Source organism: Canis lupus, chromosome 27 (assembly GCF_003254725.2).
Source record: "Canis lupus dingo isolate Sandy chromosome 27, ASM325472v2, whole genome shotgun sequence".
Lineage (NCBI taxonomy): Eukaryota > Metazoa > Chordata > Mammalia > Carnivora > Canidae > Canis > Canis lupus.
This window is the reverse complement of record NC_064269.1, coordinates 13,375,093-13,390,939: the sequence shown is the minus strand read 5'-3', so window position 1 is coordinate 13,390,939 and position 15,847 is coordinate 13,375,093. Positions and strand designations below refer to the sequence as shown.

Genomic DNA, 15,847 nt, shown 5'->3' with positions numbered 1-15,847 from the left:
AAAAAATAGATGCTGAATGAGGACAATTGAGAGGTAGTGGAGGACTAGATTGGAAGGAAATGAACGTCTGTTCATTGGTAGTATGGAAGTGAGAAAGGTTGGAGGATAGATGGTTTTGGTTGAAGAAGCTACAACAGAGCTTGAGATCTGACATGAAGCTCTCAACTCTGTGGTATACCCGTGGTGTCAGTCGGAGATTTGGAGTAGAGATACCATGAAACCAGTGTCTGTGAAAGCAGAAGTCCTGTGAAGGATAGCATTGCAATTTTTGAAAAGAAAGCTGTTAGATGGATATTCCCATCATGACAGAAGTTTGTAAAGCATTTTGGAAAAGTAGAGATGACATGACCCATTCCATGTAAGAGTTAGCTACATGTCACAGATGTCAAAAGAGGGAAAGTGTGGTTGTGGTTGTCCATGGTGGGAAAGTGTGTTGACTGTTTCTCCTTAGTCAATGAGTAGGATAGCCTAGAAAGAAAGAAAAGAAAAGAAGAGAAAAGAAGAAAAAAGAGAAGAAAAAAGAAAGAAGTGTCCTCTATTACAATACTTGTAAATAATGTCAAATCATCTGGAGGAGCTGAGATTAAAAAGTTGGAAGGGGTAGCAAGTAACCTCCTGGGCTTTTTTTTTTTTTTTTTTTTTGCTCCTGGGCTTTTAAGGGAATACATTTATATACAAATCCTAGTCCTGACACTTAACTAGCTTTGTGACTTGAGCTCTTCTTGTTCTTGCATCTTTAAAACCTGGTGAACCTATTATATAGGCTGTTGAGGGGGAATAAATGAGATTTGACACTTAAAGAGTAAATTTTCAATTACTATTTTCTGTAGTGAAAGTAAGCATTGCATTTTGCTGGTTAAGTATATAGGCAGTGGGATTGAACATCCCTGATTTGGTATCATCTCAGCAATGTACAATCTGTGTGACTTAAGGAATACTCAACTCTTTAACCCTCAGTGAACTCATTTTATAAAGGGAATGATATTAGTATGGATTTAAGATTCTTGTGAAAAGAAAATTCATGTCAAGTACTTGGTACAAAACAGATATTCAGTAGGCATTAAAATGGTAGCTCTTATCCTTAACAAGAACTAAAAAGTGATTAGTAATACAAGACACAAATCAAGGATAATAATCTTTATTTAGACTACTTAGTTTATATTTTATCAGCCTATAGCTGGCTTTAACTAAGGTAAGTATTAAGTCATTTTAAGTAGCAAATATTAATTGTCCTTCTGATTTTAGTTCATTGGAATTCCTGGGATTCAAAAAAGTGGATTGAAAGTAATTTCTTCTCTAGCACAATCTCCTGATGCATTAGAAGTATTATCCTTGGAAGGTGCTATTGATTCAGTGCTTCACACACTGCAGATGTACCCAGATGACCAAGGTTGGTACAATTTGAACTCAGGATTTACGATAGATTTTTTATAGGCCTTGAGCTGTTGGTTGGATGTCTTTACTTTTTTTCTCCAGTTTTGAGATTTAAAACAACTCATTTTATTATTTTTTCTTTTATTCTTTTAGAAATTCAGTGTCTGGGGTTAAGTCTTATAGGATGCTTGATTACAAAGAAGAATTTATGCATAGGAACTGGGCATCTGCTGGCAAAAATTCTGGCTTCCAGTTTACAACGATTTAAAGATATGGCTGAAGTACAGATTAAAGTATGTGCATTGTCTTGAAGGGAGTTTGGGATGGTATGAAGATTTCTCTTTCAGAGCAGTTGGGACAATTCCTGCTTTGCATTAATGGAGATATTCTAGTTAATTGAAAACCATTTATCATTTTGTAGTATTTTAATTATAGAAGGTAAAGAGAATTGGATTGACTCGCTAAAGATCCTGTTTTGTTATTAAATCTCTAAAAATCAGCATGTTTATTTCCCATTTGTCTTTTTCATGAAAGAGCAGAGAATGTGCTAAAGAAATTCCACCCAGCTGACCTTTATTTGCTTAGATTTTAGATAAATAGAAGTTACAATTATTCCAAAGTTTGTCATTCTCAGTGTTTTATTGTGGGTTACTTACCTCTAGTAATTTTTCTCCTTGACTTTTTTTCTTGCAGTAAAAAAACTTTAAACATTTTTAATCAAGCAAAATTTCACATGTGATGTATAATAACTGTTCCTTATAAGGAATGAAAGATATTGGCTTAGAAGAAATTAAGAAATAAATTAGCTCAGATCTTTTTTTCCTATTATACATTTATTTATTTTTATTGAAGTATAATTAGCATAATATCCTATTAGTTTCAGATATACATCATAGTGATTTGATATTTTTATACATTACAAAATGTTCTCCATGTTAAACTAGTTGCCATCTGTCATCATACAAAGTTATTACAAAATTATTGACTATATTCTCTATGCTATCCCCATGACTTATTTATTTTATAACTGGAAGTTTATACCTCTTAACCCCCTTCAACTATTTCACCTGCCCTCAGCCCATCCCCATTCTGATAACCAACAGTTTGTTCCTTGTATCTATGAGCCAGTTTCTGTTTTGCATTTTTTGTTCACTTGTTTTGTTTTTTAGATTCAAATATAGGTGAAATCATATATATAGTATTATCTTTCTCTGCTTGATTTGTTCCACTAAGCATAATATCCTCCAAGTCCATCCATGTTGTTGCAAATGGCAAGATTTCATTCCTTTAATGGTTAATATTCAATTTTGTGTGTGTGTGTGTGTGTGTGTATCACACCTTTATCCATTCATCTATCAATGGACACTTCCATGGTTTCCATATCTTGGCTATTGAAAATAATGCAGCAACAAACATAGGGGTACTTGTATCTCTGACTTGGTGTTTTCACTTTCTTTGAGTAAATAACCAGAAGTGGAATTGCTGGATCATATGGTGTCTTTATATTTAATTTTTTGAGGAACCTCCAAAGTGGCTGCCCTAACTTCCATTCCCATCAACAGTGTTTGAGGGGTCCCTTTTCTTCACATTTGTTACTGACAGCACTTGTTATTTTTTGTCTTTTTGATAATAGCCATTCTGACAGGCATCAGGTGATATCTTTTTTTTTATAAATTTATTTTTTATTGGTGTTCAATTTGCCAACTTTCAGAATAACACCCAGTGCTCATCCCATCAAGTGATATTTTATTATGGTTTTGATTTGCCTTTTCCCTGATTCATTAGTGATGTTGAGCATCTTTTTAGGTGTCTGTTGACCATCTGTATGTCTTCTTTGGAAAATTTTCTATTCAAGTCCTCTGCTAAATTTTTAATTGGGTTATTTGGTTTTTTTGGTATTACATTGTATAAATTCTTTATATATTTTGGACATTATCCCCTTACTGGGTATATGGTTCACAGTTATCTTATCCCATTCATTAGATTATGTTTTCATTTTGTTGGTGGCTTCCTTAGCTGTGCAAAATCTTTTTGGTTTAAGTCTCATTTGCTTATTTTAACTTTTGTTGCCTTTCCCTGAGGAGTATAGTCCAAAAGAAATATTGCTGAGACTAATGTCAGGGACTCTATTGCCTATGTTTTCTTTTAGAAGTTTTATGGTTTCAGTGCTTGCATTCAAGTTGTTAGTCTATTTTGAATTAATTTTTCTATATGGTATAAGGTAGTGGTCCAGTTTCATTGTTTTTGCATGTAGCTGGTCCAGTTTTCCCAATGCCATTTACTGAAGAGACTGTTTCTCCGCCCCCCCCCCCATTGTATATTCTTGGTTTAATTGATCATATAGGCAAGGGTTTATTTCTGGGATCTCAGCTCCATATCATTGACTTATGGGTCTCTTTTCATGCCAGTACCATACTGTTTTGATTACTGTAGTTTTGTAGAATAGTTTAAAATCAGGGAGCATGATACCTCCAACTTAATTTTTCTTTCTCGAGACTGCTTTGGCTATTCAGGGTCTTATGTGGTTCTATACCAATTTTAGAATTATTTGTTTTAGTTCTGTGAAAAATGTCATTGGTATTTTGATAGGGATTGCATTAAAGCTGTAGATTGCTTTAGGGTAGTATGAATATTTTGACAATATTGATTGTTTGAATTCACGGGCATGGTGTATCTTTCCATTTGTGTTGTCTTTAATTTCTTTCATCAATGTTTTATAGTTTTTAGTGTATAAGTCTTTCATCTCTTTGGTAAATTTATATTTAGGTATTTTATTCTTTCTGGATACAATTATAAATGGGATTGATTTCTTAATTGCTCTTCCTGATAGCCTATTATTAGTGTGCGGACATACAACCAATTTCTGTATGTTAATTCTGTATCCTGCAATTTTAACTGAATTCATTTATTTGTTTAAATAGTTTTCTTGGTAGTGTCTTTAGGGTTTTCTATATATAATATCAATCATCTGCAAATAGTGACAGTTTAACCTCTTCCTTTCCAACTTGGATGCCTTTCATTTCTTTTCTTGCCCAATTGCTGTGAGTAGGACTTTTAAAAGTGGTGAAAGTGGGCATCCTTTCCTGTTTCTGATCTTAGAGGAAAATCTTTCAGCTTTTCACCATTGAGTATGATGTTAGCTGTGTGTTTGCCATATATGGTTTTTATTATGTTGAGATAGATTCCTTCCATATCCACTTTGCTGACAGTTTTTTTTAAAAAAAAACATTAACAAAACAAGTAGTCTCTTTAAGAGTTTCTGCTTTGGTTGTGTTTGTTTTAGTAATGGAGTTTGCAGCTTGTATAAATCACACTCAACAAATATTTTCATTAATGGCAGAACTGACCAGGAATCAAAATGTCTAGGCTTTATCTTTCATATAGACATTATTAGTAAAGGGATAGTGTATCTAAGGTTTTTAATTATAAAGTGCTGAACACACACACACTTAGATTAAAAACAACAATGTGTTTTATAAATCCGCTTTTCATAGTGTGTCTCAGCCTAGGATGATTAAAGCCAAGCCAGAATTAAAAGTAATCCTAGAGAAAGGAAATAAATTTGTACAGGTACAGAGCTCTCAGTTTACTTGGTATTAATTCATGCAGGTATAAATTTTAGGATCTCTATTAGTAGAAGTTGTGAATGATTGACCAATGGGCTAAATTTGGCCTATCAATGTATTTTATTTAACCATTTCAGCATTTATAAGATTTTATTTTGAATTATGTACCTTTTCTACATTTGTGTTACTTGCTTTGCTGGTGCATTCATTTGAATTTGGAGGAACCTCTAATCTAGTGATAGGTGGACCACATGTTTCTCAGACCTGCATAAATTAAGACTACTTCTCTTACCAAATGTTAGTAAGTATCTGTAGAAATTCAACATCTTAAAAGCTCAAAATAATAATTGTATTATTTAGACAATTTCATTAATATATTATTCTGAAAGATAATTTTATTTTATTTTATTTTTTAAAGATTTTATTTGTTTATTAATGAGAGACACAGAGAGAGAGAGGCAGAGACCCAGGCAGAGGGAGTAGCAGGCTCCCTGCAGGGGCCCCACATGGGTCTCCAACCCGGGTCTCCAGGATCACGCCCTGGGCTGAAGGTGGCGCTAAACCACTGAGCCACCTGGGCCGCCCAAGATAATAATTTTAAAAGTTCAATTGATCTTTTTGAGTTTATCCAAGCTAAGTAATAGTACACTCAAAAGTTCATTCTTTCTTTAGAATATCTCATAAGTGGAGAGCCCAGACTCTTCTTAGGAATATGCTTGAAGTGATCCTAAAATGTAATGGAAGGACTGATTAGTTCTTTTTTTTTTTTTTGACTGATTAGTTCTTTATAAAAAATTTGTTACTATGATGTAAACCTCAGAGTGCCTTTAGAGCTTTTCTCTAATGTACTCAAGATGAATGAAATCTGGGAGCTCACAGTTGTCTCTTTGGAGTTGAAATTTCAAAAGAAAGCACGCGTGTGTGCATGCACACACACAAAGCACAGAAGAAAGGGGGAAATACTAGGCTATTTAGAGAAACTAATCTGCAATCTTGTAATAAAAAATACAGTTTATTGGCTGGTTTGGGTTTGTAGCCCTGCTGATTCAGCTATTCTAATATTAATTAGTATTTGGCTTTCATCCTTTAAGTATGGCTTCAGACAAGAATCTTTAAAAGCCAACTCTTAATGCATTAGGTATTTTTTCTGCTTTGCTAGACAATGGTTTGTTACTTGTCATTTTATTCTCTCTTTACCTGCTATACTTCTTAGTAATGAGAGATCAAAGTGTGTTTATAGGATTATTTCAAGGCTTACAGCTTTTAAGTACAAACCCAATAAATATATCTACTTAGTTAAGTGTCATATATAGTCTTTCTGTTTTATATTATTTATTTATTCTTTTGGCCTAGAATTGCTGATATTATTATTTTGGTCACACTTTCAGGGATTTCAGACAATCTTGACAATACTAGAATTGTCAATGTCTTTTGGAAAGCTGCTGGTGAATCATTCCTTTGATTCTGTGATATTCCATCAGATGTCTTCCAGTATCCTTGAATCAAAGGATCAACAGGTACAGTATTTTTTACCTATATGTTAACTGTTATGTATTTAGCTAACTCTAATCCTCATTTCCGTTCTTTTTAGTTTCTAAACCTTTGTTGCAAGTGCTTTGCGAAATTAGCTATGGATGATGAGTTAAAAAGTGTGATGCTAGAGAGAGCATGCGATCAGAATAACAGTATCATGGTTGAATGCTTGCTTCTGTTGGGAGCGGACGCCAATCGAACAAAGGAAGCAACATCTTTAATTTGTCAGGTAAATATTCAAGGCCTGACTTTTGTGTTTTCTCTGTTATTTGGACTCTACCAATGTATAGCTTTTACTTACATCCTGTTATTCTTTACTACAGAATCTACCAGTTAATTGCACCATTGCTTGTGATTTGTAGTTGGAGTTTAGATTCATAGAATTTCAGAGGTAATAGGGTCCTCATCCTTCATTTTACCTTTTTACCTACCTTGTTATGTTGATAAAGAACTTTTCAAATCCATCTCCAACTATGCATCTCTCTGAAAATTATTCTCCAGGCACACTCCACACAACATATGGTTTTATTTTGATCATCTTTCAACCATTTTCTCTCTATTTTCAGTTTCTCTGCTAGAAAATTCTCTCCTCAGAGCTTCTGTGTGTGGCCATGTAGGCAGTGTACTGCACGTCTTTGGGGATGCCGTTCACACTGACAGCCTCTGCCATTGGCCAACCTCTTAGTTGTGTAGCACTGCAGTCCTGCTTGCCTTTCCTCCCTTCCCTTGTGCACTGTGCAAACGCATCAATCGAAGTGTTCTCCTTTTCCTTCACAATCTAACCCAAATTCTTTTTCCCTGATAAAGCCCTCCCTGCACTTGTGACCGCCATACAAAATAAAAATTTACTTCTGTAAGCCCGTGACAATTTATGTGCACTTCTTTTATATTTTGTGAGTTATATGAAAGTAGAAATATACAACGTTCATCTCTGTATCATTTAGAATAGCTAACTCATTGCTTTACATACAGTGTGAATTCAGTCAGTATTTGTTGAAGTGTATTGTATATTATTTCAAGTTTGCCACTCTATAAATTTTAGAGTTTATAATAGCATTCAGGTAGCACCACATATATTTTCTAGAAATTTAATATTTCTAACAAAGCAGTCATGTAATGACTTAATATACATTATTAAGTAAATAACAAAGTAGTATATTTTCCAATAATTTACTTTAAAGCCTTACTTTATTCAATTTCCCACTTGCCTATGGATTCAATTTGTCAACTATAAACTAAGTTAGTGCTAATTAGCATGCTGTATAAAAAGAAACTGAACCCGTAACTTATTTTCATGCAAAATTAATTTGTGCATTAAGATCAAATAAATAATCAAATTACTTAAACTTACTCAAATTTCATTTAAGAAATCCCTTAAAAATAGTTGCTTCTCTATTATTAAAGGTAAGTTAATTATTTCCCTCAATAATGTAATACATTTTTATTGTGTCTCTTTCATTTTTTTTATAATAATAAATTTATTTTTTATTGGTGTTCAATTTGCCAACATACAGAATAACACCCAGTGCTCATCCCGTCAAGTGCCCCCCTCAGTGCCCATCACCCAGTCACCCCCACCTCCCCTTCCACCACCACTAGTTCATTTCCCAGAGTTAGGAGTCTTCATGTTCTGTCTCCCTTTCTGATATTTCCTACCCATTTTTTGTCTCTTTCATTTGATCTGCAGATCATTGCTTAATGTTACTTGCTAATGCCAAAGAACTGAAAAGAAACTTCCCCTTCACATTTTTGTTAAGGAAATAACATACCTAACAGCACTTGACTGGCAATAATTTTACATTCCCAGTGGAAATGCTTCCTACTCTTCTCTCAATTTATGCAAATCTTTTTATACAAGCTTTTTGTTTTATTCTCCTTCCCACAGTCTTTTGGACTTAGTGCACTTATTTATATCTTTTTAAACAAAATCAGATCTTTACATCCATGGGTATATTAAATTTACAGAATTTATCTTAGTTGCCAGAACATTATTTACATCTAAGGAATAATAAATATTGATTAAATTTTGTGGATAGATTGAACATGTGTTGTTTTATACTAGTATAAAATAAGGTAGTCAACACTATTTGTGACTAGTGCTGTATAATTAAGATCTGTTTGGAGCAAAGGTGGAGCTAACTCTGTTAGGTTTTCTGAGGAGAATTTAATTATTCCTATAGAAGAGTTTGAAAGATTGATACTGGGCATGAAAATGCGTGAAATGAGATCCAAAGATGAAAATCATCAAATTATGGCGGGAAGAGCAACTATGATGAAGTCTGAATAAAACTGATAACAAACACTGTTGTGGTGTTCATTACCACCTGGGCAATACTCTGAGTCCTTTATTCAATTTAATCCTTACAACAACCTTAGGAATGGGTTCTAGTATTATTCCCATTTTACAGGCAAGGAATTGAGGCACAGAAAGATTATGCAACTTGCCTAAGGACACTCTCCTGGTAGGTAATAGAAAATCTGCCTCCCAAATGCCTGCTTTAATCTCCTTGTCTACACCATAGATTCATGGTATGGTGGTGGTAGTAAGGGGAGGAAGGGGAGTTGTTCATTCATTATCAAAGGCTAGTATGAAATATTTGGTTTTCATTGTATGCTGCATTATTTATAAATTTGAATATGAGAGAAAGGATTGTAAAAGATAGCAAATTATACTTTTGATAATCTTTGCATTTGAATTATTTGCCATTATTTGAATGTAAAACTTATTTCTGAGCAGTATTTTTTTCTTCTCATGAAGTTGAAATTACTTTCATAATTTTTTCTTTTGTCTGATGCAATTTCTTACATATCTGTCTCCTTATGGCACCATATACCAAAAGTAAGCTTGGATCTTTTGAGTCCTCAAGGAAAATACTCTATAAAAATGTTTGAGCAACTTCTAGGTGGAGAGCACAGTGTTAAATAAGTAGTAAAGAACATATAAAGGGTTTCCTATTTCAGGATGGTTTCTTTCTAAGTGTGTATTGAGGGAAGAGAGAGGATAAAACATAAATTATCTTAATATAAGGTAGGTAGTGGGATCCCTGGGTGGCGCAGCGGTTTGGCGCCTGCCTTTGGCCCAGGGCGCGATCCTGGAGACCCCGGATTGAATCCCACATCAGGCTCCCGGTGCATGGAGCCTGCTTCTCCCTCTGCCTGTCTCTGCCTCTCTCTCTCTCTCTCTGTGACTATCATAAATAAATAAAAATTAAAAAAAAAATTTAAAAAAAAAAGGTAGGTAGTAAGTGCCAACTTAGACATAAAAATTTGCTGGGCTACAGAGAAGGCATTTGTGGTTGAGTCTTTTGGCTCCTTTGTCCTTCCCTCTGTCCCTCTCTCTCGTTTTTTCCCCTCCTATCCTTCCTTTTAAATTTTCTGTGGGCTTTTAAAGAGGATTTTAGTAATTTGCTAATTAAATTAAATATATTTCCTAGGTATTATACTAGGCTACAGAGGTACAAATGGAATTAAAATAGCATCCGAACCTTTCATTCTAGTTTTAAAACAGATAGATATGTTTGGTTTAGTGTGCTGAGTGCTATGATAAACAAAGGTGATGGGAGCCTGGAGGAGGAAGAATGTGTGTTGGTTGGGAGCTCGGTAGCATGGACTTACTGTGCAAGAGATTATAAACCTGTTCCTTCAAGAATGAACATCTTTTTGCTAGATGAAGAGCAGAATTAGATATTTAGGGCAATAGAAACAGTATACGAACTAGAAAGTTCTGAGGCTTAAAATTGCATGTTGTGTTTGAGGGAATAACTTGGAGCAGAGGGGTTTAGAAGATTTTTGAACAGGACAGTGACTTGATTATTTCTAAAGGAGAAAGGTACTGTAATGGTTCTGAGGAGAATGGGTTACAGGTGGGTAACCTGGAGGCTGGCAGGCATTAAGCTGGTACCATCAAACCACACAATGGTCCCCTCAACTCCTTTGAACATACTTTAACTCTAGAGAATTCAGGAATTTCCCCTAATCTCTTCCCCCTTATCTGGTACCTTGGATCTTAGGGTCTTCTTCTCTTTTTCTTTTGTTTTCTTTTCTCTTTTCTTTTCCTTTCTTTTGTTAATCCTTAATTTTGGGTAGTGAAAGGAGCACAGGGTTTTTGGAGCGAGCAGATTTGACTTCAAATCCAAGTCTCTTGTTGACTGTCTCTAAGGGTTTGGACAAATCATATATCTTTTCTAAATATTCATCTCTAAAATGGGGATAATAGGTTTTATGGGATAAATTTTTTTCTTTAAAAGATTTTATTTATTTGCTTAGTTGAGACAGAGACTGAGAGGGAGAGGCAGAGACATAGGCAGAGGAAGAAGCAGGGTCCATGCAGGAAGCCAGATGTGGGACTTGATTCTGGCACTCCAGGATCACTCCCTGAGCCAAAGGCAGACGCTCAACAGCTGAGCCACCCAGGCGTCTTATGGGATAAATTTTTAATAAGGATTAGAAATCAAGTGTATACAGACTTTACAGTACTTGACATATACTATTTCTATTATCTGTTACTTTGACCTTCTAGTTGATAGAGCATCATATTCCTTCATCTTTAAGAAGCTGTTCCTGCATAACCTAGTACGCTACAGTTTGCTAAGTCTTCCCTCTGCTCCTGTAGTTTTTGTAGCACCTAGCATACTAACTTGTCTTGAGCACATGCTCTGAAAAAGTATTTAGAGGAAGGTAGAAAACTGAGAGACAAGAAATTTCTTTGTGGAAATTCAGATTCTTGTCCTGAAAACCAGAAATGAGAGATGACTGTCCTTTGCATGTGGCATTAACAAGTTTTGTAATGTTTATATTCTCATTTGGTTATCCTATATCATGAATGAAGGCAGGGCAGTAGTCTTTACTGTGTATGGTACTAGTTTCCCAGATGTTCTCCAAGGAGCAAACAGAAGCCCAGAAAGTATAAGCAGTGTGTATCATCAGTGGAGACTTAGGTCTTCTGACTTCATGTGTTATGAGCTTTTTATCCATATCCTGTTGCCTTTCTCATGGTAACTAATTCTCACAAGGCAGATTATTTGGCTAATTACTCTGATATTTGTGGCACTAATCTTATTTTATTTTCGTAATATATTTCAAGGATGAGTTTTGCCTTATTTTATTTCTATCTAAATTTAAGGGTATAGAGAAAAATCACATGAAATTCAATTTACTAGTCTACCAAAAGGAAGAAATACAGGCCTTTAATACATTTATCTTCCCTTTTTGTTTAATAGGTATGTGAGAAAGCGAGCAGTCCCAAATTGGTGGAACTGTTATTGAATGGTGGTTCCCGTGAACAAGATGTTCGGAAAGCCTTGACAATAAGCATTGGAAAAGGTGACAGCCAAATCATCAGCTTACTCTTAAGGAGACTTGCCCTGGATCTGGCCAATAATAGCATTTGCCTTGGAGGATTTTGTATAGGAAAAATTGAACCTTCGTGGCTTGGTCCTTTATTTCCGGATAAGACATCTAATTTAAGAAAAGAAACAAGTGAGTATTAGCAGGAATATTTTGTTCAAGTCTTGTTTTTATCAGTATTTTTTATGTCACTCATCTTTTCATTGGGTTTATTTCAGTTTTGTGCAACTTAAGCCAAAAATATTGAGAAGGTTTGGATATCAATTTTTTTTGTCATGAAATGCTTGAAAGCAATATTATATTTAATTCTTTATGCCCTAAAAAATACATATTTTACAATGGAATCATTCTGACCACTTGCTTTTTAAAGAAAAATTATTTTATTTTTTATTATAAAAGTAATCCACGCTCATTTTAAGAATAGGAAAACACACAAAAACCATAAGGAAGAAATTAACAGTAGAGTGTTTTATCCCTTATTGGTAGAAAATCAATGTAGATTTCCTTACTAGATTTTTTATATGCTTACATATACACATGCATTAAAATGTATACACAGAAACATATACACACATATACTTTGCATTTTCATGTTAACATATTTAGTTTTCAGTTTTTTTAGTATTTCAATTAAGGCCGTATTTTCTTTATATTTTCAAATTAGTATATATTTTTTTTAAAAAGATTTTATTTATTCATGAGAGAGAGAGAGAGAGAGGCAGAGACACAGGCAGAGGGAGAAGCAGGCTCCATGCAGGGAGCCTGACATGGGACTAGATCCTGGGTCTCCAGGATCAGGCCTGGGCTGAAGGTGGCGCTAAACCGCTGATCCATCTGGGCTGCCCTCAAATTAGTATATCTTAAGTATACTGATGACAAATTAGCATCATCCTCCATTTATATTTCTGTCATTTCAGATGTCATTCACTCATATTATGTGTTTTTAAAACTTGAGATGCCTGCTTTCCCTTTGATAACTTATCCTCATTCCCACTTCCTTTTCCACAGTGATCATACTCCATGACTCTTCACCTTTAGGACTGTCTTGTTAATAACATGTTTGCTTTACTGTCATTTTTCTGGTGCATTTACCTGGCAAAATCCTATTCTTGTTCATTCCAGCAGGATGCTTTTTTCCTCTTCTTCACCAGGGTAGCTGAATGCTGCTGGAGGAAAGTATCTATCCATGCCTATTGGTGCCTCCTCAAATTCCAGGTCTCCAACATTCTGGTGGGCTCTAAAAGATTCCATCAGAATTTCCCGAGTTTCTTAAATGTGTCATAGATTCTTACTTGTCTGTCTCTTCATTCTTTTTGCTTCAACACCATCTAACTTTTTATAAGAAAACATTCCTGCTCATGTGAAGTCTGGGTGGAAGATCTTCCTACATGCTCTGTAGCATCTTATTTCTTACCTGCACCAGCACTTATCACATTATATAACTGCCTTTTTTCTTTTTATAATCTACCTTTTGATAGATTATATGCATCACAAAGTCAATGTCAGTTTTGTCTGTTGTAACTATAACATTTATGCTAGTACTTTGCACATAGTAGATGCTAATTAAATATTTATAAGATTGGCAACAATAAAAATTTGATAATAAATTATGTTGATGAGCGTATGTGGAAACAGGCATTTCACACATTATTCATATGAACTTAAATTATCCTCTTTTGAGGACAATCTGGCATTAATATTTTAAATCCACATCCATACTTTTTTGCCCAGTTATCTATTGATAGAAATCTATGATACAGGCATTCTTACTGTACACAAAAGTCACGTGCAAGGATGTACATTAAAATATTGTTTGTAATAAGAAATTGTGGGAAAAAATCCTAAGTATTCTTCAAAAGGAACTATTTGAATCAATCATGGTGCATTCATGCTGTAGAATGCTTTGCAATCATTGAGGGAAGAAAACATTGAGCAAATCCAAATGTTCAGATGTACAGTGCATTATTAAGTAAAGAAAATAAATAAAGCAAAGAACAGCGTTTTTAGTATACTGATGTTGGTGAGAGCACAGTTGAGATATGGTAGTCATAAATGTTTGAGTATGAAATGACTATGCCAGAAATAAAGCTCCAGAAATTCATGCCCTGGTTGCCTCTGTGGACTTTAGAAACTAATGAATTATGATTAGATCCCACATTCCATTACTTCAAGCAGTCTCCTGCCAACAGCCTGCTTACTTGAATCTCTGAGTTATTTTTTTAAAAATTTTATTTATTTATTTGACAGAGAGAGAGAGAGAGAGCGCACACGCACAAGCAGAGGGAGCAGCAGGCAGAGGGAGATGGAGAAGCAGGCTCCCCAATGAGCAGGGAGCCTGATGTGGGGCTCGATCCCAGCACTCTGGGATCATGACTTGAGCCGAAGGCAGATGCTTAACCAACTGAGCCACCCAGGTGCCCTTGAATCTCTAAGTTCTGATAGAAAGAGATTGTAGGCTCCCTGCAGAAGGATGAAGGGAGATTTACCATTCACTGGATTCTCTTTGTTCTGCATGACATTTTTTTACCTTTGCTAAATCTACTGTATTAGAAAAAATACAGTAATGTCATTTGATTGATTGGAGAGCATGGCCATAATTATATTGGCAGTTCTTCTGAGTAAAGAACATTTTGGATTCATAGCTTTAAAAAATATTCAGGTACTGCTTGACTGAGTCACATACGCATGTTTTTGAAGAAATTTTCCGGACTATATGTAGCATAATGAGGACTCTGTGAACTTATTTCTTCATAATAGAAGATAAGGTAAAATATAATAGAATAGAAGGATATTAACTTTCAAATTTCACCAAATTTCCCAGTCGAATGAATCACTTAGCAAATAGGTTATGAACAAGAGTATCATTTATTGAGCATATTCTATACTCTAAGCATTGTGCTACATATTTTATATTCATCATTTCCTTTAATCTTTATTCATAACCCTACGTTGTTGTCTTCACTTCCCAAGTGAAGATACTGGCACTCAGGGGGTCTTTGTAACTTGCATAGTTATTTGAGCAAAGATGGGTTTGGTTTCAAAGCCCAGGTTCTTTATTGGGTCAAGTTAATTTCATAAATATTCAGTTTTGTCGCCCATTCCAAAGTTTTGAGTAAATTTTTATGATTTCTAAAAATATTAAACTCACTGCCTGCTTCTTATGAAATATCATGATTATAAAGTGACTTTAGAAATAAGATAGGGGCACTTGGTGGCATAATTAAGAATCTGACTGGATTTCAGCTCAGGTTATAATCTCAGGGTCTTGGGATCAAGCTCTATGTCAGGCTCCATGCTCAGTGGGAAGTCTGCTTGAGATTCTTTCTGTTTGCCCCTCCCTCCTCGTGCTCTCTCTGAAATAAATAAATTGATTTTTTTAAAGAGAAATAAGCCTAAAAAATTCTCTAGAAGTATGAGGATACATAAGGGACTTTAGTATGATCTATGTTTATGTTTCTTGATTTCTAAGTTGCTGGTATATCTTTTTATTGTAGATATAGGATCCACCCTAGCAAGAATGGTGCTCAGATATCAGATGAAAAGTACTGTGGAAGGAGGGGCAGCCTCAGGCAGCAATGGAAATTTTCCTGAAGAAGTACTTGATAAATTGGATGAATGGACCTTCATTCCAGACTCTTACGTGGACAGTGTGTTTGGTCAAAGTGATGACCTGGATAGTGAAGGTATTTATTATAAAGAAATATTCGCTTTATGTTTTAAAACATTTACACTCTGGCACTGACCAATAGAAACTAAGATAAAACCCTAATTTAATGTATTTGCAAAATTTGAGGAAAAATGTTTTTATTATAGGAAATAGTTAATGCTCACTAACTCCAGTTAAGGCGATGACTGTTAAGAAAATATATCTCTGCATTTCCTAAGTGTTATGATACTGACCATAGTCAGTGAATGGTAACTAATATAGTGAAAACACTGACTCACTAGAATTGGATTCCATGTTTCATCATTGACAAGATCCTTTTTCGGCTTGTGTAAGCCCCTCACCCTTACTAAAGATAGTGTTG

The 15,847-nt window shown here is 34.8% G+C and overlaps 1 protein-coding gene across 1 annotated transcript in view; it reads left to right on the top strand.

Moving 5' to 3' along the window:
• Positions 1 to 15,847, top strand: part of LRRK2 (leucine rich repeat kinase 2) — a 139,803-nt gene that overhangs the window by 39,243 nt on the left and 84,713 nt on the right. Inside the window, 6 exon segments of the mRNA XM_025455630.3 lie at positions 1,246 to 1,390; positions 1,528 to 1,667; positions 6,329 to 6,457; positions 6,532 to 6,702; positions 11,693 to 11,951; positions 15,314 to 15,502. Of these exon segments, the coding sequence (XP_025311415.3) occupies positions 1,246 to 1,390; positions 1,528 to 1,667; positions 6,329 to 6,457; positions 6,532 to 6,702; positions 11,693 to 11,951; positions 15,314 to 15,502 (1,033 nt within the window).